The 26,692-nt window shown below is 45.9% G+C and overlaps 1 protein-coding gene across 2 annotated transcripts; it reads right to left on the bottom strand.

Annotated features, from left to right (window-relative positions):
* Positions 1 to 1,028: 1,028 nt before the first annotated feature.
* On the bottom strand, positions 1,029 to 26,692 carry VPS36 (vacuolar protein sorting 36 homolog). Of its 2 annotated transcripts, none has more exons than XM_054586508.1 (14): positions 25,920 to 25,959; positions 20,553 to 20,621; positions 18,808 to 18,878; positions 15,984 to 16,098; positions 14,134 to 14,223; positions 13,281 to 13,367; positions 8,545 to 8,577; positions 8,349 to 8,426; positions 7,452 to 7,586; positions 5,999 to 6,064; positions 4,509 to 4,573; positions 3,612 to 3,696; positions 2,580 to 2,656; positions 1,029 to 2,501 (listed from the first exon to the last, which is right to left on the bottom strand). In XM_054586508.1, exons 3-14 carry the CDS (start codon positions 18,867 to 18,869, stop codon positions 2,408 to 2,410), a joined length of 987 nt encoding a protein of 328 aa, XP_054442483.1. In that variant the 5' UTR covers positions 18,870 to 18,878; positions 20,553 to 20,621; positions 25,920 to 25,959; the 3' UTR covers positions 1,029 to 2,407. The 2 variants fall into 2 exon arrangements, with proteins under 2 accessions (XP_054442483.1, XP_054442482.1); XM_054586507.1 differs by lacking the exon at positions 25,920 to 25,959 and adding an exon at positions 26,519 to 26,692 and having other exon boundaries at positions 1,031 to 2,501.

Genomic DNA, 26,692 nt, shown 5'->3' with positions numbered 1-26,692 from the left:
AAATATTTATAATCAACTCTTGGTTATAACTCTAAACGAACAAATTGGAACATATACTGGCTTATTCTGACTAAAGGTTTATCATTTACATATATTTTTCAAAGAGTATTTAAAAAGACACCAAGTTAAGAAAAATCATTTTTAAATTTTGCAATAATTTTATATACATTTATACCAATCATTTAACCCTGAAAACAATCTTCACTTGTACAGTGTAAAAACTTGTTTGACAGTATGTGACTAGAAATATTCCATAACCATAAAGATACAAACAGATTGATGTTCCTAAAAGCAAAGTTAGGAGAGCAAAAATAATAATTATGCCATTGACAAGCACCAACACAGAGCTTTTTTGCACTTAGAGCCTGATTGGTTGTATTTAACATAACCTCTACCGAGAGAGGACTAAAAGAGAAACAGAAAAAAAAGATAAATATATATATATACTGAGGTCTGGAAAGAGTGAAGAACGCCCACCTTAAAAATAACACAGTGAACGCCATCATATTTGTTTTTTACACATTTTTTGCACAGCGTATTCCTATGTGACTGCACTGCCTCTCTGGTTCACTTCGTACCGCTGACAGCGCCCCACGTGCGTTAACGTGCTGCCGCACCAGTGTCAGTACGTGTGCTGAGCTGTCGGAGTTTGCTGTCATGAATCCACACCATGGGCGCTGCTTCCAGGGGCTCACACGGTCTTAGCTGTGCAGCCCAGAGGCCGGGGGACATACAAACAAGCTTCCCCAGAGGCCCAGAAGGCCTGGGCAGCCGGACATGGAATTCCCCTCCGCCAAAGCCTGAGGCCAAGCCATGAGGCCATCGGGGGACCTGCCGCCACAACGCAGCGTCAGCGACAGGTGAGCGAAGTGAAGACGGAGGCAGGACGCCTCGGCCGCGGCCCGCCCGAGACCCCGGAGGGGGTGAAGCGGCCACGGCCACGCTCGGGGCGGGGGCGGGGACGACTCTGGCTGCACCCAGAGGGGCCCCCTGGGCTGCGGCGGAGGACCCCTGCACCCCTCCCAGCGGGCACCTGCAGCGGCTCCTCGCTCAGTGGGGACATCCCAGGGACCCCGGAGTGTGACCCTGGGGGCCGCCTCCTCGGGGTCTCAGTGTCAGTGTTCCCGCCACGCAGAGCCCACCCTTAGGAGACGTGGCCAAAGCCCCTCAGTCCCTTGCCCCGTGACTCAGGCTCAGGAAGAGGGTCCCCTCTGGCTGTGGGACCCCTGAGCCGAAGGAGATTCCTGCGTACCGTGTGCTGTGCAGCAGTGACGCAGGAAGTCGGGGGGCCCACCCGAACACCCGGGCCATGGAAATTCAGTACCTGCCAGTTTTTGTCCCCTCTGTAACACTTTCCAGCAGGAAGGTTTCTCCATACGACATATTATGGATGGGGATGGAGAAAAATAATTGCTAGGATACGATAGCAAGATTTTGAAGAGTTCAGTGTGGAGACTCCTTGAGGGAAAGAAAAGGAGACATACTTTTCCACTCCTATGCTCCCCTCCTTAGCCCTGAGGTCAAAGGGCACCTAGGTCCCTAAGCTGGTCCAGGGCGCTCCCAGCCGCCCCACTCACACGGGACCCCAGGGGATCCCTGAGCCTCCACTTCCCGGATTTGCACTCACACCTCTGGGCACGCCTAAACAGCTCTTTAATTCAGTTTCAAAATCCACAGCACTTTTTAAACAAAATGACATAGTTGCATTCTTTACATGCCAGGCATGAAATCGTCACTTTAGGAAAAAAAAAAAAGAAACGAGTCAGATAATACATACGTAAGTCAAACAACATTCCCCCCTTTTGTAGGTGCTTCCCTTGGCTGGTGCAGCCCCGGCCGTGACCGCCTCCGCGGGAAAGCCGGGCAGCAGCCCTCTGGGCGACCTGCGCGTGGACGCCTCGTCCCGATGCTGTCAGGCCCTTCGGGGACACGGTGGCGGGGCTTGCCTCACAGGAACCGCCCAGAGACCGGCACACGAGGCCCAGGAAAACTTCACTTACGTACAATTCAGTACATTCTAGTCACACAAAAATAACGACCTAACCTGTCCAAACATGCAACTTTCTTTTTCTTCCCCCATGAACTAAATTCCTTTCTTTAAAAAAATGGTTGGATCGGACGGTCAAGTTAAAATCCACCATATCTCAGGTTACCCTGTGAGGGTTCTATACAACGGTCGCATGATTTCAAATTCACATTGGCATTCATTTTCCTGTATTTTTTTTATATTTTTCCTAAACCAACTTCCTAAACCCTAACATTTTGGGAGACATTAAAAGGGTTGTATATGGTACCGCAGAGCTCCAGTGAATTCTCAGTTTATCGGCGTTTATTCTTAGCTCAATATCATACAAACTCTACATAACACAAGTACCAGGATAGGAAGTACTTAAAATAGAAAGAACTCTTAGCTCTGTGTCATAAATAAATTTGGGTAAAACCGCAAGCCTTCCACTGAGTCGTCTCGGCAAAGGTGGCCCATCTTCTCTGCAAGAAGCAACCTGGGAACCAAGGGAGAGCACCGATCATCTGCCTGCTCAGAAGCCCAGGTTGCGTCAAAGAGCGAGGACCTTACTCACCTTTCCTTAGCCAGGAGGACAGACATGCCCACAAGCTTGGCAAACTCCTCCGAGGTTAGGGAACCCTTTTCTGAAACCTAACAGAAACACACAGCAGGAAAAAAATGTCGTAATTTAGACCACCTAGGTACTAACTAGAGAGAATGTCTACTAGTTATACTCAGGAAATGATTTCCTGAACTTTCTAATAGAGTCCAAAGAACAGTCACTACAGAACTAAGTCTGCTTTACTAATGTTTAATTCTACAAAAGCTGAAGGGCCCAGGCCAAATAAAGTAGAGGCTGAAATAACATAAAACCCTCTATAATATAATAAAGGCCCTATACTAAGGTCTAAAAAAAAAACCTTAGATATTCTGAAAAGGAACACATAACAAATTCTAACAGAATTCGTATTACATGATCCCGTGAAGGACCATATATATAGGTTTGGTTTAAAATGTGTGGTTGAAATATCTATACTCTTGTGTTTTTTTCATCTAGTTTAAAATAAAAAGCATAATAAATGGGAGTTATTTAAATTACACAGGCTCACCATAGAGTTTATTCAGGCAGAGCAGTATGTTGAGTACCCCAACAAGTGTTAGTGGTTTGGCCATAGAATCCATCTAAACTACAGTGGCTGTTCATATTTTTTGGAACAATTATTCATAAAACAACCGGCGATACTTTGTAACACTACTTGTGTAGGTGTTGCGGAAGGAAAAGCTCTATCATGGAGAACATTCTCATTCACAGAGTTAAAAACCTGTTCTCAGGACTGAGCTGCAAACAAAAAGAGAGCGCCTCATTAATTCTAATTCTCCTTTCCTTTAAGATGTTTTGCATGGTCGTAAGTTTCGAAAAGCTTTCAAAGAGTCACTTGGATGAGCATTTATCCATTGTTCACGATAACCCATTTTTAACTGGGCCAACAAACGAGTTCTGAGTAAAGTGAAGTTCGAAAGGAAATCCTGTTTCTCAAGCTGCGGGGCGCGGGCACCGGGGCCTCCCGGCACACCCCGACGCCTGGAGGAAGCCGGGTTCACGTACCGTCTCCAGGGCCGAGGCCACCATTTCCTCTTCCTTGTGGGACTGAAGCTCAATGACCATGACGCCGCTGTCAAACACTCGGAGCCTGCGAACGGCAGATGGGAGAACAAAGCTGTGAACATCGCCGACCTTCAGCCACGAAGGAGGCACACGCATTTTCCACCTTCTTTTAGGCGCAGGTATGAGGCCAGTGTTAACACAAAACAGCACTTAAAACTGAACAACAACGAGCAACCACGGCATAACTACGAAGCTCATGAATGAACAGTTCATAAAATTATGAACTATAATCCATGTACTAAAAAAAAACACACTCCTTTGTTTTTTCAGTTTTCCTTCAGTTTTATCTTTTTAGTATTTTTCAAACACCGTTGACATTCAGTGTTGTTTTATATTTAGTCTCAGGTGTACGACCGTGGTTAGACAGCCGTATAATTTATGGCGTGATCGCCCTGGTAACTCCAGAACTCGCCTGGCGCCGTACGCAGTTATCACAACAGTGGTCGCTCTATTCTCTGTGCCACACATCCCTGCCTGGCGAATCGTTTTCTAGCCTGAGGGCAAGGAAAATACAGATTCACAGCTGGACATCTGTCCTTCTGAGTCCCCAGAGACAAACACAAACTGCCTAAGGGAAGAGGGGCCAGTCACCGTGACCTCATGGGAGGGACCCCGCTCTTATCTCTCTGCGCTGCTGACACCAGAGCCAGACCACCACACCCCTCAGGCCACCCACCGGACGGAAGCCAGTGACGGCGGCCGCAGGGGTGGGGGCGGGGGCGCTCGGAGGGCCAGGGTGTCGGCCCGCCCCCGGGGGCGCGCCTGGCCGGGCTCCCCTGTCCGCCTCGCACGGGGCAGTGGCCACGGCTGGCCAACTTCCTGCGGAGGTGCTTTTACCTGAGAGGTAGTTTCAGAGCCTCCAGCATCTTGCATGCGTTCACCAAGTCTTCTGGTGAGAGCAACTAATGGGGAAATAAATCCAGTTTATACCGCAAATTAATAGAGTGATGCTCTATCATTATTATGGTCTCTAAAACAGAGGAAGAAGTTAAAAAATGATCACTAATCAAGGATTTTAGTGGCTTAATCACTACAAGGCAAAAATACAAACAAAGGAGCAAAAACTTCTATTCATGAAGCAGCGTTAGCCAATAGAAACAGAATGTACAATAAGTCACATATGTAATTTTAAAGCTTCTAGTAGCCATATTAAAAAATGAAAAGAAATGGGTGAAATTAATTTTAAAACATATATACTCAATAGGTAAAAAAATTCAGCATACAGGGTCGGGCAAAAGTAGGTTTCCAGTTGTTTGTATGGGATATAATATAATTACTACATAATAATGCATGAATAAACTGGTTTGCATGCTCACAACTGTAAACCTACTTTTACCCCACCCTGTATAAACAGTATAAAAAATTGGTACTGAGGTATTTAACATTTCTTTACTCTGTACTAACTCTTCCAATTCAGGTGTGTAAGCTACACTTAGCACACACATCCCTTTGGGTCCTCTGCCGTCACATGCAGCTAGCTAATGGCTTCCCTTCCGGGCCCTGGAGCCTGAAGGAATGAGCCCAGTGCGCTGGGTGACCAGCACAGGGTTGAGCCACCCAGAACGGCCACGGCGTCAGCCCAGCCTGGGTCCAAATCCCTGTCTCCAAGTGCAGCCTCAGTAAAAAAGTCACCTCATCTCCCTGAGCCTCCATGTGCTCCTCCCCAGGCTACCCCGAGCCGGGGAGACTCACAGGAGCTGCCTTCCTGGGCTCCTGGGAGGCCAGAGGAGGTAACACGCAGAGAGTCAGTAAGTGAATGGCAGAGAGGACCATTCAAATAGGGGCCCAGGGCGCAGGCCTAGCTCACGGGGCAGGTGAGGGCTTGGGAGGCAGGCCGGAAAGATGCAGCTCACTGCAGACACGCCAGAACGGCGTTGACTGTGGGGGCCCAAGGAGTGCCGGGCAGAGCCTTGGTGGTGGCCACGGACGTCCGGGTGGGAGGGGTCCGCGAGAGCTGACTCACGGCCAGGGGCGCGGCCGCTGTCCCTCTGCGGCAGCCGCTTTCAGCCCATGGAGCTCGGGCAGCACGGGCGACCTCGTTCATCACAGTACACGCACAGCTATTACAGCTGGAAGGCTGACAGCCGGTCCAGACCCTTATTTTCCAGGCAGAAAACAGAGTCCAAGAGGTTCAGCCACCCAGCGACGTTGGTCGGCAAAGCTGGCCCGGGGCCCGCCCTCGGCCTGGAGCACCGCACTGCTCCTCAGGATGGTTTCCACGGTCACAACCCTTCCTCAGACCGTGCTCGCTGTAGGGAAGCTTGCATTGCACTAAGAAAGCCTGTATTTAGTTTTGAAAGGAGGGACTCTAAGTATCCTATGCTTACCTCCATCCCCCGAGCTCTGTTTACCAAGCAGTATACCTCCGTGAGCGACATGATGCCGCCCCGTTCCTGGTAAAACGAGAAACGTTGGGAAAGTATCACGTTATCGTCAGCACCAGCTGGCACTTCTCAGAAATCATAATCAGAGTGAAATCAGGAATTATAAAGTGTCTTAAGAAGCTTTTAAAAACACTGCTTCCACACAGGCGAACTTGCTCAGATGCCGTGAGACATGTCAAGTTCAGTATTTGGACATTAATGTCACTGTTACTCTAACATGTACTGAGAGGAAGAGAGGGCTCTCCGCCGTGTTCCTGCCCTGTTTTCAGTTATTCCAGCCAATACACAGAGAGGGAACTATAGAGCTGAAAACGAATACCACCCCTTTGCCACTCCTGATAATATGACAGCCAATGGCAATCACCACAAAGGCAATCAGACACATGTGCCTCTTGATAAAGATGTACGACACCTTTTTGAAATATTCTTGTCAGGGGGGAAAAAACCTCCTAGGTATAACTACCAGTTTACAGGGAACCGTGTTGCCGTGCAAGTCAGCAAAATCCAGACTCTGAGACACTGTATCAGATAAACTACTAGTTTCCTCACTAAGTAGATTGAGGGGGGGTGGGTTGGGGGTGAGTAGGTGGGAGAAGGGCAACCCCATGGAATTAAAAAACTAATTTGAGAGACAGCAACCAATTGCAACGTATCCTGATTTGAACAAACCAACTGTCAGAGAACATGTGAACAAAAACTAGATACTTCATAATATTAGAATTAGTTTTAGCTCCGTAGGTGTGAAACAGGATTCTAATTACACTTAAAGGTGTGCTTATTATCACAGTCACACACGGCAACGGTCACAGACCAAGCGTCGTGGCGCCTGGCGCCGGCCTCTGGCACACAGTGGGGTGAGGGGGTCGGCCTGCACACAAGTACTTTAATAAGTTCCGGCTGCCGGTGTAATGTGAGGCTAGAAGACGAATCTTATTATGAAATTAATACAGGTACCGGGTGGGGCAAAAGGACGTTTACAGTTGTGTGTACACCAGTTTATTCTTGTATTATTATTCATTAATTATTGCATCATTTTTCATACAAACTATAAACCTACTTTTGACCCCCCCAGATATTGAGTGCTTATATACACAAATATATCTAAACATACAGAGAGCATATATATGTCCTTTTGAAAATAAGCGGGAAGAGAAACTTCATAGCAAATAGATTAGGACGTTATAGATATCTGATATGCAAATTGGAAACAGTTTAGATTATTGACAAAGAATCTATTAATAAGTACACTGAACTCATTTAATATTCCTGAAAGAAAAAAATAACGCGATGGTCGAATAAGTAACCCCATCAGGAAAGAAGTGATGCTCGTAAGATTTCCGATGACATGGGGAGAACTTAACGCACTTTCAAAAGGCCGTTCAGGTTCTGCTTTTACCTCCAAAGGCGCCTGCAATATCCCAGCCAGCTGTTTAGCCAGCTGCATGTGGTACTGGGTGCCGGAGCCGCAGGTCTCCCTGGTAACTGGGTTAGCTATTCCCATGCTCAGCAAATAGGACTTAAACCTGATGGTCTGCAATGAGGGGGGAAAAGCACAAAGACAATTCGGAATGAGTCTCTCCGCCCCAATGCTCAAAATCCTTCCATCACAGATTCCCTTCGGCTCCACTACTTCCAGCAGTGCCCACATAAACCTAATTATTCTCCTTCTATCCTGCTCTCGCATACTCCCTTTACCTCCCACGTCTGGCACGAGAGGTGATGGAAATAACCGGGCTGTCGTTAATGCAACCAAATGACACAACCGCAAACTCAGAAAACTGGCTGTGGCCAGACTGTAGACAAATTTCATGAGACATCAAACTTACGAGGTAGAAAAGAGACACTCCTTACATATTTCAATATATGTTTAATACGCTCCAAGAAAAGCTATCAAAATACCCTACAATCCTACTAGAATGAACAGTTTTCATAGTTGGCTTTTTCTTTTGCACTTTCACATATCCTCAAGGCCTAAAAGAAAGAAAACAGTGCGTGAAGAAGGCAAACTGGGCCCTGGCTGGCATGGCTCAGTCGGTTGGAGCGTCAACCTGTACACCGATAAGCCACAGGTTCAATTCCCGGGCGGGGCACATGCATAGGTTGCAGGTTCAGTCCTAGGTCGGGGCACAAGAGATCGATGTTTCTCTCCCTTTGTCTCCCTTCCTACCCGTCTTTCTGAAATCAATGAGCACGTCCTCAGATGAGGACTAAAAAAAGCACAAACTGGTAAACCACCAAAACATCAGTGCATTATCAGTGCAGTTTCTAACATCTTAAGAAGCAGCCCAATTACCTCATCTTCTGTGATGTCTCCCTGCTTGTCTTTAATCTTATTAGCAATGGACTTCGACAGCTCCACCATGTCTTTAGCCTGTCAAGAGAATAGGGAAAATCTGCACGAAATACTGTCCCCAAAGTGTCTGGCAATAAAATATGTTTTTGAAACTGTCATAATTGGCATGAATTTAATAGGTATAAGTGACATGTACCTTGATCATTAACTTGCTGAGGTCTTCAAAGGCCTAAAATGAGAAATGAGTTCTGTTGGCATCTGTCTGAAGAATCAAAATGTTTTAAAGCAATGAAGCACTCTATTTTCTTCCCTACAATAAAAATTTATGACATTTCCTTACAAATGTCAATTTATTTATATAAATATTTGTGCAAGTAATAAATCTGCCTTATTCTAAGAAGTCAGTTGAGCTAAGAAACCATACATTTTCCAAAACAAACCGCAAAAACTACTTTTCAAGTTTCCAAAGAGAAATGTTACTGTGGATTAAACAAACGAAAGGGGACATATTCAGAAAATATTATTTACTGTTCTTTAACACAAGCAAGAAAATGATGTGTCACTGGCTTGTCCCAAACCATTTCCGGATAGGAGGCACCGCCAGGCTTTCCTGGTTGAAAATGGCAAACACGCAACCGCAGCAACACTTCGGGCTCTGAGAGCAGGTGTGACTTAACTGAAACCAGAAATCCCAGCCTCTGAATACCGAACGGCTCAGACCTGTGGCTTCGGACACAGGGGCACTCACAAAAGAAAAATGTTCAAACACCACACAAACACTTCTAAATAAAATCCATCGCTTGTTTGATTTACTAAAATGAGTATCTTCTTCAAAGGTCTCTCCAAATTTAACGAGGTGTATTGTTTCAGATTACCAAAGGTACACCTCCAGTGCACGACACCTCTAATTGATGTGCACAGAGGTTGGTTTTTAAAAATCAATTGAGCCATTTACCATTACGTGACTATCGCTCAGTCCACGGAGAAGAGCGGTGCATAGGCTCTTCTCTGGTTAGCTCTTGTGACTGCCATCGTAGTCACAGGCAGGAAAGCAGCGCCATCTGCGAAGGGCCTTGCTGAAGCCCAGCGCTGCACCAGCTCACTCCTCGGGCCACTCCCTGACGCCAGTGCCGAAACAAAGGGGAATGTGCACACACCTAACAGGAACTTCCTCAGATAAACAAAAGGCTGGACCGCGGGATTCTTATCAGCAACAGCCAGCAGAGCAGGAAACCTCGTGTGGGAAACTGGGCAGGGCTTCGGCTGCTCGGTCAACCCTAACCCTTCAGCAGAGGGCAAACCGCACACCAACCCCCGTTCACAACTAACACGCACCAGTGCCTGACACACTAGATCTTTATTTTGACTATAAAAAGAAAATTAAGGAAAAGTAGGAAGACAACACTTTTAAATGTTATATGGTAAATCACTTGACTTACTGCGTAATATATATTTTCATTAAAAAATACTAGAATAGCGCATTCACACAGAATATATAGACTAACCCTTATTCCTTAGGGTTCATAAAAAATGAATATAAATATTTTGTATTTATAGAACTCCCTATAAAATATTTTGAATAATTATAAAACACAAAAGCTTCCTCACTTCTATTTCTATCATTCTAAAGTTTGAAATTGGCCAACCATCTGAAAAATGGGTGTAGAAACTACCTACGATAAAATTAAAGCAATACAGGCGCGCATGCTCATTCTATTATTTCATTTGCCAATTTATAGAACCTTCTCTCCCTCTGCCATGTCCGTAGTCAAATTTCCATTCCAATTTTGAAAAAAGTGGCATCTATCCTAAAACCAGGGGGGTAGCCTCTTAAGCCGATTTGTAGCATTATTTCTTACTGACTTTTAGTCATTATTTTGGTTATTAGCTTCAGTAACTATTAATATATTCTTGAATTTCCTGTTTCAATATTCTTGATTCTCTACCTTTGCACGGTCCATTCCCTCTGCCGGGGTCCCCTTAGCCCTGCTGGTCATTGCTGGCAGCGGCTCCACTTTTAGGCCCGGCCTTCCGTCACCCCTGCTCTCGGGCCTTCCCTAACGCCAGCAGCTGTCGGAGGGCGGGCCGGAGTTCTCGCCGCAGCCACTGTTTTCTGCTGAGGTGGCGTTCCTCACACCGTGGGGGAAGGCCACCGGCTTGCCTCCCTGGCACCTCACCTCAGTCCCTAAAACATCTGATGCGGAGCTCACACGAAGTAGACAGCAGGGACTACCTGCTGAACAAGTCGGTGACCTGCACAGGAGGGGCAAGGCTTGTGTAGAATACTTGGAAAATGAGGTTGAAACATAGTAACATTTCATAAATTAAGAAAAACAGCCCTGGCTGGTGTGGCTCAGTGGACTGAGTGCCGGTCTGTGCACCAAAAGGTCGCCGGTTGGATTTCCCTCCAGGGCACCTGCCTGGGTTGCAGGTTAGGTCCCCAGCTCGGGGCATGTGAGAGGCAGCCAATCAATGTATCTTATACACACTGATGTTTCTCTCCCTCTCTTCCTCCCTCCCTTCCCCTCTCTCTAAAAATACATAAAATAAGTCTTTTTAGAAAAAAGAAAAATAATATGTTGGAAACTAAATTAGTATGGTAGCACTCAGAAAAAGGATCATTAGTAATGCAAAATTATTCACATACAAAAGGAACCTTTTTAACTGTTTTCAAAAGCACTTGCTAGTGTCGTCCAAATCTGAACAGGAAGTATCAGTTTGACCTCATGAGGCACTTTCATTAAAAAAAAAAACAAACCTCTAGCTCTTTCTACTGAATAGGCTAGAAATAAAGACCTGACAGAGATGCACATTCTTAACAGGTAGACCGCAGTTTGGAAGTACCGTTCCCCACTGGAGAACAGCAGGGCTTCTCAGGTGTGGCTGGTTCCCCGTCTGGGCTCTGCACGCCCCAGGGGGTCCTGAACTTTCGTCACACCGGCCTGTAAGTAAGCTGTCGCAGCCAGCCAGGTCACCTCAGAAGCACCCGGAGCCACCCTGAAGAGACTAGCACTGGCCAAAGACGGGACCGTTTGAGCTTTCAATAGAATAATAACTGCAATTGACTGAAACTCATCAAATACGTTGAATTGATGAATTCATTATAATATGTAAAAAACAAGCATAGCTGCCTTTGGAGTGTGGGGAACCAATTTATTACCCTGATGATGAAGGGGAGGCGCTTGGCCATCTTTCCCTTTGTAAACTGCATCCTTGAGTGGCCAAATAGTAGACGAAGGGAAGCATCTCTTTTAAAAAGCATTCCAACGGACAGGAGAAATAAATTATAAACTGTCAGCATGGATAACCGCGAGGGACCCAACCGATTTCTGCGGGGAACGTCGGCAGCTGCTGACACCATCAGAAGACACGGGCGTGCACGCCTGCTCAGGACGGAGCCGGACCTCCAGTCGTAGAACAGGGCGCGCACCCAGGCCTGGCCCAGCCTCGGGGCGCAGCCTGCAATCCGCAGGAAGCGCACAGGGCCGAGGAGCCGGGCAGCTCTGCTACAAACGAGCTACCGGCGACACCCGGGCCACAGGCACTAACGGGACGAGTGCCCTCGGTTTCTCCAGTGACCCGCCCTTGCAATCAGCGGCCCGGAGTGAGCGTTAGACGTGGACTGCGCGCGCCCGCCTGACTAGGTCCTGGGGCGCCCGGGGCTGCGATGGGACGCTGTTCTGCGTGCACCTGCAAGGGCGCCGCCCCACAATGTGCGCTCCTGGCCTGGCGCGCAGGGTCCAGCGGACTGCCCCTCAAGGCGGGGAAGCAGGGGCGGGGGCGGAGGTAGGCCTCCACGCTTTCCCCGCCCGCGGCCGCGCGAGACATCAGTCCCCACCTGCCCTTGGCCTGGGACGGCAGCCCTCAGCCTCTCGGGCCTCTGCACTCGGGTTAGAACTTCTCTCACCCCCCTTCCTGAGTCACCAGCTTGCGGGTGGTAGATTGTGGACTCCCGGTCCTCGCATTCACGTGAGCTAATTCCTTCCCTCCCTGTGCACATTCAGAGAGATCTAGATAATACAACGGTAGATACAGATCTATATGTACAGAGACATGCAGCTATAGGCATCAGTATATCTATAGCTCGGTATCTATAGATATCAATACATCCATAGCTCAATATTGGTATATTTCTTATGGGTTCTGTTTCTCCGGAGAACCTTGACTAATACGGGCATTCAATAACTCTTTGCAGTTTAGATCTTTATTTGATTTATATACATCTTTGAAATTCTATGAACAGCACCAATCAATGGAATTTTACTTACACACTGTTATAAAAACTAAAGAATTACTTTGTAGAATCATTTCATAAAAAGCCAACACCACTTTTACATGAACAGAGGAAAACCAATGATGTGTTTAGATAGATTAACTCATTGCAGAAGCCCTCGGCTTGAGTTTCCTCATACGCGGGGAAGTACCAGCTCAGAGCTGCTCTCTGAGACGATGGCCTGTTTGGATCTGTTCTTATCTGTCCTCATGTCTGGTCCCTGAGTGATCATCAGCATTAAATTGCGTGGGGTCTGACCAGGATTAAGGGCCAGAAAATAGCATTTTTTTCCCCCACAACTAAGTTAACCAAGCGTCCAAAATAATTATATAGAGGACCTTGAATTCACTAGGAGTACCCTCCAATAAATTCCACCTAGATTTTAAAGTTTATACACCAGAATCCATGACATTTTCTAACATCACAGAAAACAAACATGCATTGCTTTTTTATTCCTTTTTGGAAAAAGTTTTTAAAATACATTTTGGTTACATTTTGTCAACCCGAAGTGGACCTGTTAAATGGAATAAGATACTGTGTAGCTTCAGGCCAACTAAATATATTTCCATTTACAGAATGGAGTTAGTCACAGTTGTATCCAAAAGAATAAACACAAATGGCTGAAAAAGATAGCTGACTGGGATTCGTGTAAGGGTTACCTCAGAAATGTTTTTGTCGGTTTCTTTTCTTTTTTCTTCCAGTTTCCTTTCAATACCTACAATTCCTACGGCCCTTATTCTTCCTGGCTAAAAAAAAAAAAAAAAAAAAAAAGTATAAAATAAAACATACATAGGAAGGACAAAGTCTTTTGAAACACACCACATTGTGTTTTCAATGGTGGGAAAGGACCCACAAAGAACCAAAGAAAACAGCAAACAATTACATCTCATTTCCTTTCAAAACATTTGTCGGTTTCTTGCTATACATGATGCTCTTCAGATCATTACAAAGAAGCACGGAGCATTCAACAAATGGCATACTTCACTCTTCACTGCAGATAGTAATTAAATGTTCTATGCATCTTTTCTTTGGCAACCTGCAGATATTAATTCACTTTGGATACTCATTAAATTTTCTGTCTGTTTTTTTCTTCGACAACCTTAAATTACATACGTATTGGATATTTAATAGGGTCTCAAATGTGCAAACACTTGTAGTTAAACTTGTGGTACCTGACAGCTGTTATTCTACAAACAACGGTTACACATTTGAGCGTCCGCCCGTGGCTGGTGGTTCCGTGGGATGGGCCTGGGACAGGTCTCCCAGGAGCACCGACCATTCTCCGCCTGCCCCACGGAGCGCAAACAACAGAACGAAGGGCGTGGACTCGCACTTATGCCGTCTCGAGAGGTACTCTGGGGAGCAGCCATTTCGTTTCACTAAGTGTTGACTGTCTACAGAGCACTAAATTAGGTTCTGTGAAAGCACCGTCTTAACCAAATAGCGTTAGTTTACTTCTGGAAAGTTCGAGACTCACAGAAACCTTCTTTCTTAATGAAGGTGCAACAGTACCTGGGGTCCTCGGTTGGCCTGGAAGGACTGGGACACGGGCATGTTCTCCCATCGTCTCTGCGTCATTTCCTCAGACAAACGCCTGTAAAACTGTCACACACACAGATACATTGTGAGTGAGTCGGTCAGGCCTCGGTACCCTTATAAGAATCATTACTTCACATTTGTTTAGTTGAAAGGTCTATTCAGTCGTTTGCAACAAGCCGAGAAGTTTCAGAGACATCAAAGAAAATCAAAGGAAGTTCTTTTCTTGGATCAACTTCAGAAAGAACAAAGAGGAAAAGAAGAGAAGGGGCTGACCTCCTGCATAAAGCGAGCTATTCTCAACAAAGAGATGAGTGACAATGAAATAAATAGACTTACTCTAAACAATTCTGCGGATTGTTTTCTACCTATAGTGAAACAGACCTGGTGCCAAGAAAAATATACAACCATTCTCCATGAAGGAAACAGAGAATACTCTGTCTCGTTAAAATGTGTCGTCAGAAATTCAGGTCAAAACATGCCTCTGCCCCCAAAAAAGAAGGAAAAAAAACCCCACTGTATTTTTCACCTACAGTGGGATTGACTTGAGTTAGTGACTATACGCTTAGCGCTGCTGTGCGGAGAGCACTGGGTGCGGAGCTGCAGAAGAAAGGGGCAGGGATAACGAATGATCTCAATGGGGAGACACACGCACTTATAAATGGCTAAGAATATCTATACAGCAACTTGTTACCCAGAAAATAGAAACTATTGCACTGTGGGAGAAGCACTTAAGTGATTAGATTTGTGTAGAGTTTAAAAAAATAGAAGACCGCCTGATTTCAGGCTGATGAGCTTTTAGATGCTGAGGCTGTTCAGCACGGCAATGCGGTCCTCCCCGTCCCTCTACCCGGACTGCGCGCGCCACCGAACACTGGCCGAGCAGCCTCAAAGCATGACTTGGCCTCCCCCCGCTCTCTCCTGGTGACCGCGTGCTCCTGCTTTCCATTCCCACCGTCACCCAAACTTCACCTTCTCTACTGATAAGACCGAAGATATCAGAAATGCTACTGTAAACATGCGGTGAGAGCGGGTATGTTGCCTTCATCGTATTAACAATGTAGAAACAATATTGCCTTCCATATTGACAAACAACAAAACTACGGGGCCTGTCTGGAAGAGGTCCAGCCATTGTTAATATAACGAGAACAGTTTGCATGACATCAATGTAACCTGGAAGCCAAGGACTGGAATGTGCATGTGTGAACAGTGACAACTTCACTGTACTAGTCAGTGGGGGCAGTAGACACCGTTGACTGAGCACGTGTACTGTGTGGCTGTCGCATTCAAAATGACTGACGGGGTAGAGCAATGAACCTACATCAAATTTTGCGTTAGGCTTGAACATTCCTCTGCAGAAACTATTCAGATAATTCAGAGCCACAGCCGTGGGCAACTGGTGACGGGCAGCTTCCTCATGACAGCGCGCCCACTCACACATCACGCCTTGTGCAGAGTTTTTTTGTGAAACGTCAGATCACCCACACGACCCAGCCCCCCTACAGCCCAGACAGGGCGCCCTGCGACTGCTGGCTTTTCCCAAAACTAAAATCACCTTTGAAAGGGAAGAGATTTCATACCGTGGACAAGATTCAGGAAAATACGAGGAGGCAGCTGATGGCAGCTGGGAGGATTATGGGAGGTCCCGAGGGGCCTACCTTGAAGGGGACTGAGGTATCAGTGTCCTATGGACAATGTTTCTCGTATCTTGTATCTTCTTCAGTAGACGTCTCTATTTTTCATAGCGCACGGCTAGATCCCTTCTGGACAGACCCTGCCTGCGCAAGCGCACATGTCTGGTCCATCATGTTCTCACTGAGACTCACCTCGATCTGGCCGTGCTCCTTGAAGGAGAGCTTGATGTAGGAGCTCTTGCTGCTCTGGAAGGGGCCCAGCTCTTTGTCCGCAGGAGCCGGGTGAAGGTGAACCACTATTTTGGCACTAAAGGAAAAGCACATGTAATGTAATCAGTTGCCTTTCTAAGATCCCTTAATTCTCTTTTCATAATTTTTCATATATTTCAGGTTGCTTTTAAAATTCGTGTAGAAAAAGAATATTCTGAAAAGGATCCTTTTAAAGTTTGCATTAATTCAGTGTTAATGAACCTTTTAAAAATATCCCTACTTAAAACATACAAGGTATGAATGAGAAAGTACAGGTTACTAGGTCTACAGATTCAGTAAAATGTGGTTTTAGGAAATAAGTTCAAAATACACTGGGGGCGGTGTAGGATTTCAGTGTATGGTTAGCGTTTCCCCCGGTTCAGAGTCAGCCCCAGGACCCACCAGGGGCCTGTGATTTCTGCCAAAGCAGGCGACCTTCCTCACTCGAAAACAAAACGTGAAAACTTATCTGTCTAAAACGGACCAGCCAGCATTTGGTTAAAATTCCATCCAAAACTAACATTCTCTACTGTTATTTCAGGGAAATGCCCCTTGATTAGCAGCATGACCCAGAAAGATATCCAACAGCAAAAACAATTTGCAAAACGCTGCCGCTCTAGGAACACAAATTGCCCTAATCTTTGTGACTACCATTATTTTCTGTGCTATTAAAAATACCGCCGTATTTGTTCAGTTTTTCAGTTGTATGTCTTTTTTCCTCTTTTTTCCCCAGCTTGCTCAATAAACAATGTTCCATATCTGTTCAGTTTTATGTCTTTTTTCCTCTCTTTTTTTCCCCCCAACTGGCTCAATAAACAATGTGCTATAAAAATCAGCAAAGCAAAAGACTTAGCCAGAATATCCTGCTATCTTGCATATCTAGCTTAAAGCCTTTTTTTTTTTTTTTATTTTAATGGCCACACTACAGATGGACCTATTCCTCAATTTTACTTTGATTGGGCCCATGTGGTTACCTAAATATCACTGTAAAGTTGAAATACCATACGTGGGGCCTCCTTAATGTCCCCAGTGTTCTGTGTGGCGACCTGGGACCCATCTGTGAGCACCCTCCGCCGGGCCTCGGAGGTCAAGCGTGCGCGCAGCGAGCCCAGGAGCCCGCAAGCCGACCCGCAGCACCGCCGGCGGCGAAGCCGGGGCGGGGGCGGAGGGGGGGGGAGGGCGGGGGGAGAACCCCACGGCCACGGCAGGGCGGCGCGGGCGAGGGGGCGACGGCGCGATGTGACATTTAAAACGGAAGATGCCGAGCCTTGCTGTCAGATTTTGCCAAAGGTAAACCTAATAAAAAGCTAAAATATTACGATGCAACGTGAAGTTTAAAAATCCCAAAGTCAGCGTAGAAGACCCACGCTCATTTTTCACATACTTATCTCTTGGGTCCTTCAACATCCTATTTATCAAGTTTAAAATCGAGCCAAATCAAAGAAGCGTCTTGCGTTCAAAGATGCTAAAAGGTGAAACGATATTACATACACCTTTAAATCAATGAAACACGGTAAATGTTTGGGGGAAAGGTGGGAGCCAGCAACTAAAGAGAACCTGTGAGAAAAGTTAACCTGGCAAGTTACTGTATTTCTCATCACTGGAGGTTCAAAAATAAGACACTAATATGAAGGTAATTACTTTTAATATATTTGTTCTAGTGTGGATTTCCTTGGAACACAGCAGAGGAAAATTCAAATGATCTACAACACCCTTAAAGTTCTACTTCGTAGAACTTCCACATATTGAATATTGTAAACCTGAAACTAATATAATGTTGTATGCCAATTATACCTCAATAAAAAATTAAATAAAATTTTAAAAAAGAATATATAAGATGGGAAAAAGTGACAAGGGACAAAAAATAAATGAGAGAAATAGCCTATCTAAAAATATATATCTCACTCACCACCTTTCCAAAACATTGCTTAGTTTCTTTTATGTCAAATACACAATCTTTCAGGCGAGCTATAACGTTATAGTTAAGGCATGCATTGCATTTCCAGCAAAGTTCAACACATTTAACGTCCACTGAAGTATCTAACTACGCTAAAGCTAAAGATGAGCCCACGTGGAAAAAAGATTCCTTACCAGCAACATTTGTTCATAAGTTGACCTCAGTTCCATGCACTTAAAATGTAAAGCCAGAATTTCGGGTGTGCTGGGAGAAGCAGAAACATTTCACCTTGTGGTTCTAAACCGGGGTGGCCACGTCTCCTGGTCTGCCTGTGACAGCTCCGTTGTGGGCTGGCCCTGGTCCAATTCTGAACAGCGCTCCCATGACGCATGAATGTCCCAGGCTGGACAATAAGTATTACGACTCTCTAACACTGACTCCTCAGACATTCACAGTGAGAAACTTAATGACCAGCTAGGAACGGGAGCGACGTCAGTTCCTTTTCTCATTTCTGAGTTTAAGCACAAAGTGAGAAGATACACAGACATTTGAGAGCAAATGTCCGTGGAAACATATGCAAGGACAACCAGACCACATGTATTTATTTTGACCCAAGGACATTGTAGCAAACCTCAGCACTTCATTCATGCGTTAGGAATGACTTCCATTTACCAAAACGAGTGTGAGGTGGGACAAGACCTTCTTAGGGGAACCCCTGACCGAGGACGGTCACGTAGAAAGCCCCCGAGCGCAGTCAGGAGATTCGTGTCCACAGACGCAGTCATCACAGCCATAAATCGACTACATTAATGATAATAGCTCCCGCGCAAATGTATTTCGTGCGTAAAGGCTGTGAAATACAGGACTCACCTTTTCCCAATTCCAGCCGCCTGCTCCTCAATGAACACCATCTGGGACAGCGGGACGGCCATGCAGCATTCCTAGGGGGAGCGATAGAGGCCCCGATTCGCGCTGGTCAGGCACCCCTGTCTGACAGCGTTTGCAGCAGGGCCAGGGACCTTGAAGATACTTCATAACAAACGTGACGGAAATGGTGTTACCTGACTCCTTAAATAAACCTAAGAGAAACTCAGTGAAAACAATGCTGTGGTAGCTTTTTAGTACATGGAAGAAAATAAGAGGTTTCAAAACAGCGGTGACTACCTTTGATTTTACAGTAGGCACATCTTTTTAAAAGGAGTATTTATATAAAACTTTTTACATATAATATGTTTGTATACGAAAAGGAAAAAAATAGAACAGGTAAATATCAAAACAGCTTTAAAGGGTGGTGGTCATTTTTCTTTATAATTTTCTGTACATCACTCGTCCACACACAATTTTTAACAGAAAACACTAATGTGGCTTTCTGTAATCAGTAAATTTTTAAAAAATTTTTTAAATTATTATATATGACTAGCATTCAATGGCTGGTTTAAAGATTTCTAAGTTAGTCTCTTTATTTAACAGTCAAAATATTATACTACGATTACTTTATGAACATAGTGTTTAAAGACATCTATCCGTCCAAAAGGATTTTTTTCCTGCAAGTATTATTTCTTTTAAAAGAATCAGACAACACTAACAGTTCTAAGGCACGCATTGTCAACAACAGAAGTATCAATAGGGCACAAAGATTGGTTCTCAAGGAGCAAAAAGGGTCTTATGTTTTGCAATGGTTAGTTGCCCTTCAAAGAGCCTCAGTACAGTATACAGTTTATCTGTGGAATTAAAATTTCATGGGAGGGCAGTATTATACAAACAGTGTGAAGGAGATTATTTATTTTACTGGTAACACTGAAATTTATTCTCAGACACACACACACACACACACACACACACTTTCTAGTTAAAGCCCTTTGAAATAAAGATATCAGTTCTATACACATCACTTGTTCTCTTGCTAGAAATGAAAAAACAGGGTTTCTCCTCTTGCCGAGGGACCTCGGGGCCGTTCTTCTCACTCTCTGCATAGAAGCCCGCACTTCCCTGCAGACCTGTCCTCCTGATTCTCTACAGCAACAAGAAGAATGAGCTGTGTTGGAGATGAATGAGCTTTTTAAGGACCCCTGACAGCTGATGGGATAATTATTCCTGTCATGCATGCAACATCAGGCATGGAGTGGAGTCTGACTGGGGTTCAAAACACAGGAGTTAGGCCCTGGCTGGTGTGGTTCAGCGGATCCAGTGCCAGCTTGCAAACCAAAGTGTCGCTGGTTTGATTCCCAGTCAGGGCACCTGTCTGGGTTGCAGGCCAGGCCCTCAGTAGGGGGCACTCAATAGGCAACCACACATGGATGTTTCTCTCTCTTTCTCCCTCTCTTCCCCCTCCCTAAAAACAAATAAATAAAGTCTTTTAAAAACAAACAAACAGGAGTCATCGTGAGTCTCCATTCAGTAACTACAGACTTTTCTGGAGCTGAATGAGGGACGACACTCTAACTCCTCTATCTGTACTCCATTCAGAGGCCACACGGGACACACACACTCTGACAACACTGTGGAAATGAAAATTCATCGCATTTTTGTACAGTTTGGCCAGAGACGGAAAACGGGAAAGAAAAACTCCAGTGATTTAAAACCCAGAAACAGATGTAAAAAATCATGGATCTTACATGATTCTTCTGATCTCTCCAAATCAGTCGGTGGGTACTAAGAAGAAGGGTCCCTGCATCAAATTTTATCTAGAAAGACAAGATCATCACGAACTGTTAATAACACGTCACTCAGTGTGCTCCAGCTTTCCTTCCCCAGAAATTACGCAGCAGTAAATTAATCATCAGTAAATAGTTTGGAATTAGGCTTATCACAAATTGTAGAGAAGCGATGCCACACGCTTCGTAGGCTATATATACAGCCTTGCTCAAACTGGGGGAAAATTGCACGCAACCTGGGTGTGCAACACGGGAGGAGAGGTTGAGGGGAGCGGGCTGCACTCACACAGGGGGCTCCGCGTGGAGGTCAGAAAGAACGGGGAGGCTGGGCTGCGCGCGCAAGCGCGCAACTCCAAGACGCAGAGTACGTGGGTGGAAGAGCGCAGCTTAGAGCACGTTACCCATGGCAGGCAGACAGAGGTAGGTGGGTGGGTGGGTGGGTAGGTAAATACATACATACACACCTACATACATACATACATGGATACATAGATCGAATCTCCGTATTCCCCAAACTACAGGCATACACATATGAGTAGCAGTAAAAGCTCTACACGTAGTTCTCAGTGACCTGTTGGTTAGCGAGGGTTATCTCAGAAAAAGTGTGAAGGAAAACGGAGAGGCAAAGGGCCCTTTCCTAAAACTTCACTATTGATTGAATTTTTCTCATGAGATTGGATGTGTGTATAACACTCATATAATTTTTAAAAACGAAGGAAATCCAGAAATAGACACAAGCACATTCAGAGTTAGGGGTGAATGGAGACTCAGCCAATGGCACAGGGACAACTGGGTTGTCCGACAGGAAAAAAAACAATAAACATAAAATTGGATGTATATCCAACACACTGCACCAAAATAAACTCTAGTGGAGCACACAGCTGAGTCTGAAAAAAGGTAAAATCAGCCCTGACCAGTGTGGCTCAGCCGGTTGGGCATCTTCCAGCAAAGCGAAAGGTCAAAGGTTCAATTCCCCTTCAGAGCACATGCCTGGGCTACGGGTTTGTCCCCAGTCAGGGCACCTGTGAGAGGCAACCAATCTATGCTTCTCTCTCACATCAGTGTTTCTCTCCTTTTTTCTCTCTCCCTTCTTTTCTCTCTAAAAATAAATACATAAAACCTTTTTTAAAAATATAAAATTATAAAAGCATTCAAAAACTCAAGAGAGAATTTTTAAAATAACCTCAGGGTGGAGAAGTTCTTTCTAAGAAAAACATCAAAGCAATTAGCATTGGAGGGAAAGACTGATAAATCTAACTACATAAACATGTACGCCCACAAATTCTTCTGGCAAAACCACCCCAAGGGCGAAGACAACGACTGGGAAAAGTAACTGGTTTTCCTGTGAATCAGAAGTAAAACATATCCTGTCACTTAATTCTGATTAGCTTCAAAGCTTTTGGTTAATCTTGTGTATTTAAAACCAAATAATTCAGTTTAAGATATTTTTAAAATCTCTATTTTCTTTTTTTCTGCCAAAAAGTAAAATTTCCCTTTTTAAATTTTTTTTTTTTTTTTTTTGCCAACAAGTAAGGTTTCCCTTTTCCAACATCAAATGTTTTATCAACTTAAGAATATATGATGCTACATTAGAGCGTAAAAGCTCTGGTTAAGAAACTGTACTTGATTTTACTGAACCCCACACACAGGGGTGTGATTTTAAAGCTGAAGCCAGAGTATGTTCCCTTGCAATTTCAATTAACACGGCCAAATGTAAAAATGTAGCAACGATGCTGCTCTAAGTGAAGAAATTGTGCAACAGTTCCCTCCAGGGGTTCCCAGGGGTTGCCAGCGCAGCCTGACAGACAAGTTTAGACTGGTTTGCTTCTGCCAGCGGAATACTTTTAACGCTTGAAAGTTGATCTAAGGTTGACCTAACTTAGGCATGTGATGAATACACTCATACTCTGTTTCATTTTGCTTTGTTTTTTAAAGACTTTTTTCATTTTTTATTGTATTTTTTCCTTACCATTTATCACGCCCTGTTTTGTTCTTTTATTTAACATTTTTTCTGTTAATAACATACTGTTGAAAGTCTGGAAACTATTTTTTAAATCTAAAAAAGAAAATGAAATCACTCAATCATACCAGAGTGTATGTGTATGCATACACAATATACATATGTGATGTGTACGAGCTCTATCCAGAAAAAGTCCAGCCACTGTTAATATAAGAAGAATGGCTTGTATGACATTGATGTAACCTGGCAGCCAAGGAGAGTGGACTGGAATGCCCATGTGTGAACAATGACAACTTCACTGTACTAGTCAGTGGGGGCAGTAGACACTGCTGAGTGAGCATGTGCACTGTGTGGCCGTCACATTCAAAATGACTGAGAGGACAGAGCAATGAATCCGCATCATTTTTTGCATTAAGTTTGAACATTCCTCCGTGGAGACTCTTCAGGTGATTCAGGAGGCCGCAGCCGTGGGCAACTGGTGATTGGAGCTTCTTCACGACAACATGTCCGCTCATGCATCCCGTCTCATGCAGTTTTTTGGTGACTCCACCCCGCTATAGCCCAGGTTTGATATCCTGTGACTTCTGGCTTTTCCCAAAAACAAAATCACTTTTGAAAGGGATGAGATTTCAGTCGATGAGATTCAGGAAAATACAACAGGGCAGCTGGTGGCAACTCAGAGAGCTATGTGAGGTCCCGTGGTGCCCACTTTGAGGGGGACTGAGGTGTCCTTGTCCTGTGTATAATGTTTCTTGTATCTTCTTCAATAAATGTCTCTATTTCTTATATTATATGGCTGGATACCTTCTGCACAGACCTTGTATATGTGTGTGGTGCATGTGTATAATCCTTAAAATGAGGTCATATTCATAATTTTTTAACTTTTTATTCACTTAGCAGGCTATCGTTACGAATTCCTCGTGCTGATTAGGACATGCCATATTTAATTAACAAATCCCTACAGGGGACATTCAGATCATTTCCAGTTTCCCTGTGCACATAATATATGACATAATATTGCTGAGATGAGCATCCTCATTTGCTGTATTTTTATGCATTTCTGATTATTTCCCAAGAAAAAAATCCCTAAAAGTGAAATAAGTAGATGAAAGAAAAGAAGTATTTTCTAAATCTTCTACTATATGCTGCCAACTTGCCACTTTACATGGCACTGTGTTTTTGAAGAGCAGCATCACAGTGGACAGAGCGCAGGCGTTCGGAGTGTGACCGACAGAGACCGAACCCGGTGTCTCCTGGTAACTGTGGATCTCAGGCAAGTCTCTTCCTGAGAATTATTTTCTCCTTCTATGCAATTCATAGGCCCATTGAGAAGGGTGAGTGAGACCGCAGATAAAAGCTCCTTGTACATAACAGGTGCTCTAATTATTCAGGATTTCACTTAAAAATGTATTTCCCACCCACAAAGAGCCAGGAGATACAAGGATGAGGGACACTGCGAGAGGGTCCGCTGGTCTCCTAGACCGCCGCGCGCACTCCTGCCTGGGGAACAGCCCGGAGGCCCAGCCGTGGCCGCTCAGCGGTCCAGGGAGCCAGGGGAAGGTTTGGAAAGGGCGCTTGATCGGCTCTGGGAATCTCCTGAGAATCTTCAGCCACCTGAGGTCCGGAAGGCCCGGCACAGGGCTCTCCCCCAGCCTGGCCCTCAGGCGCACCATGAACAGCTCAGCGAGTGACTATTCCCAGCCCAGGGACCCCCGCGGGGCGCTGGCTCGACGGCGAGCTCTGCTTCAGCTTCAGGACACCCACGCCCTTCCCTCACCACCCCAGCTGCTTACCACAGGTAAGAATTCTGGACTAGAGCAAAGGGTCTCAGCTGTTTCTGAGCCCTCTGATACCTACATCTACCTGTCCGCTAAAGCAAGAAGCCAAACACCTACAGAAAAACCAGAATTTGCTAGTTGAACAATGGTTTTTCATACACAGGTACTCATGGTTTGGATTTTTTATTGTTTTATTTTATTTTGAAAGATCTTATATATTTTGAGAGAGAGAGAAGGGAGGGAGGGAGAAAAGCATCAATGTGTGGTTGCCTCTCTTGCGCCCCCCCACCCCCAACCCAGCGGCAACCCAGGCCTGTGCCCTAACCGGGAATCGAACCAGCGATCCCTTGGTTCGCAGGTCGGCACACAATCCACTGAGCCACACCAGCTAGGGCAGATTTCTTTTTTTTCTTTTCTTTTTTTTCTTTTCTTTTCTTTTCTTTTCTTTTCTTTTCTTTTCTTTCTTTCTTTCTTTCTTTCTTTCTTTCTCTCTTTTCTTTCTTTCTCTCTTTCTCTCTCTTCTTTCTTTCTCTCTCTCTCTCTTTTCTTTCTTTCTTTCTTCTTTCTTTCTCTCTTTCTTTTTCTTTTTTTTTTTAATATATCAAAGTTACAGTAGGCGTCAGCAAGGTGTTCCTAATTTGCATGCTGGAATGAGACGGAACAATAGAGGGCTGTGTGTTCTGCAAAAGCAGGACTCCCGGAAGGGCGTGCCTGCCCTGGTGGGCGCCCAGTTCTCAGCGCCGGCAGCATCGCACCCCTGAAGGATGGGAGAGGCACGGGCTCGGGCTTTTCCCTTATACAACAGTTCCAAAGGTGCCACCTTACTTTAAAAAACAAAAACATGTAGCTGCCACTCCAACCAGAAGGTGCACGCCCAGTTTGAGATCAAGGTCATAAAAGTGCTGAGGCAGCAAATGGCTAAGTCCAGGCAAATGGCTTAAGAAAAAGACCTTGGCCCAATAATGGAGACATTATGCCAAGGGAAATAAGCCGCTCAGAGAAAGTCAAACACCGTATGATTTCGCTCACATGTGGAATCTAATGAACAAACTGAACTACCATGCAAAACAGAGCCAGAATCATAGATGGAGAGCAGGGTGACAGCTGCGGGGGAGGGAGTTGGGGGGTGGAAGGGGTGGAGCGAAAAAGAAAAGGACTCAGGACAACAGAGTGGCAATGGGGGGGGTGAAGAGGCGAGGGAGTGAGGCTGGGAGTGGGTATAAGGGGGATAAATGGTGATGGGAAAAATGCAATAAAAATAATAAAAGAAAAAAAGGAAACTCCCTAAGGGACGCGAGCGTCTGGACCCCCTGCCCCCATTCCCCGGGCAGCGGGAAGGCTGCGGGCGTCCGCGCCGACCAGGTACAGCCACGGAGGTATGCGAAGGTGCAGAGGAAGTTCAGTAAAAGAACGAGGAAGGAGAAATAGCAACCGAAACTTCTGGAAACTAAAAATGGGTGTTTACTTCCCCCCCCCCGCCCCCCAGCTTATACATTTCATCCAGGAGAGGACGACGGTGTGTCGTCTGGTGGAAGTCTCCGCAGAACATTTCCTCCCGGCTAATATTTATCTCTGAATTGGCCAACGTACCTCCAAAGGCTTGTGCACGGATGAAAAGGCACCGCCTACAACAGCACTTGACAAAAACAAAAGTCCTTTCTAAAGTAATGACAAAAAAAATTTTTTAAAGCTTTTAGCTTTTTGGCGTCTCAAAGAGGCACTGACACGTCCCTTCAGAAATCCGCTCAAGCAATCGGTGCGCGGCCCCGCCAGGCCGCGCGAGAACCCCGCGGCGCCGGGAGGACCCACGGCCCGGGGCTCGGGGACGTGACCGCGGCCGCGCCCCAACAAAGGCAGGGCAGGCCTGCGCCGCCGTTCCGCCCGGATGCGCGTCTTCGGCGCAGAGACCACCCAAAGCGGGGGCCACCGCGATCGCTGCCGCGAACGCGTACCGCGGCGCCCTTCTCGGCCCGCGCAGACTGGGCCATGGGAAGGAGGGTGTAGGGGGGTGTAGGGGGGCGTAGGGGAGCGGCCACGGTCCGCACCAGCTGGGAACCGTACCGGCGTCCGAGTCGGGGCGCAGAGCTGGGCGGGCACGGACCGCGCAGGGGAGGCCCGGCAGGCAGGCCCGACTGCGCGCCCGGCGCCGGGAGCGCGAGGCCCGGCCTGGCCGCGCGGGGCGGTCCTACCTTCTCCTCGCCGTCGTAGATGCGCACCCCGCGCTGCTGGATCACCAGCGTCTCGTTGATCTCCAGGAGGCCGCTGGTCCACACGAAGCGGTCCATGGTCTCCTCCGGGCCGGCCCCCGCTGCTCGCCCGCGCAGCCGCTCGCGGCCGGCTAGTGAGCACTGGGCGGCCCGCGG

The sequence above is a fragment of the Pteronotus mesoamericanus genome, unplaced genomic scaffold, assembly GCF_021234165.1.
Source record: "Pteronotus mesoamericanus isolate MK-2021 breed Mesoamerican mustached bat unplaced genomic scaffold, CSHL_Meso_final contig_94, whole genome shotgun sequence".
Classification (NCBI taxonomy): Eukaryota; Metazoa; Chordata; class Mammalia; order Chiroptera; family Mormoopidae; genus Pteronotus; species Pteronotus mesoamericanus.
This window is presented reverse-complemented; position numbering and strand designations above follow the sequence as displayed.

What these genes read in the sequence shown, in the direction of transcription:
- VPS36 (XM_054586507.1), bottom strand. Translation starts at nt 26,614, where the DNA reads ATGGACCGCTTCGTGTGGACCAGCGGCCTCCTGGAGATCAACGAGACG. An exon ending in TCTACGACGGCGAGGAGAAG is followed by an intron (nt 20,622 to 26,518) that starts GTAGGACCGCCC and finishes TTGTCTTTCTAG; the next exon opens with ATAAAATTTGATGCAGGGAC. An exon ending in CCGACAAAAACATTTCTGAG is followed by an intron (nt 8,578 to 13,280) that starts GTAACCCTTACA and finishes TTCTCATTTTAG; the next exon opens with GCCTTTGAAGACCTCAGCAA.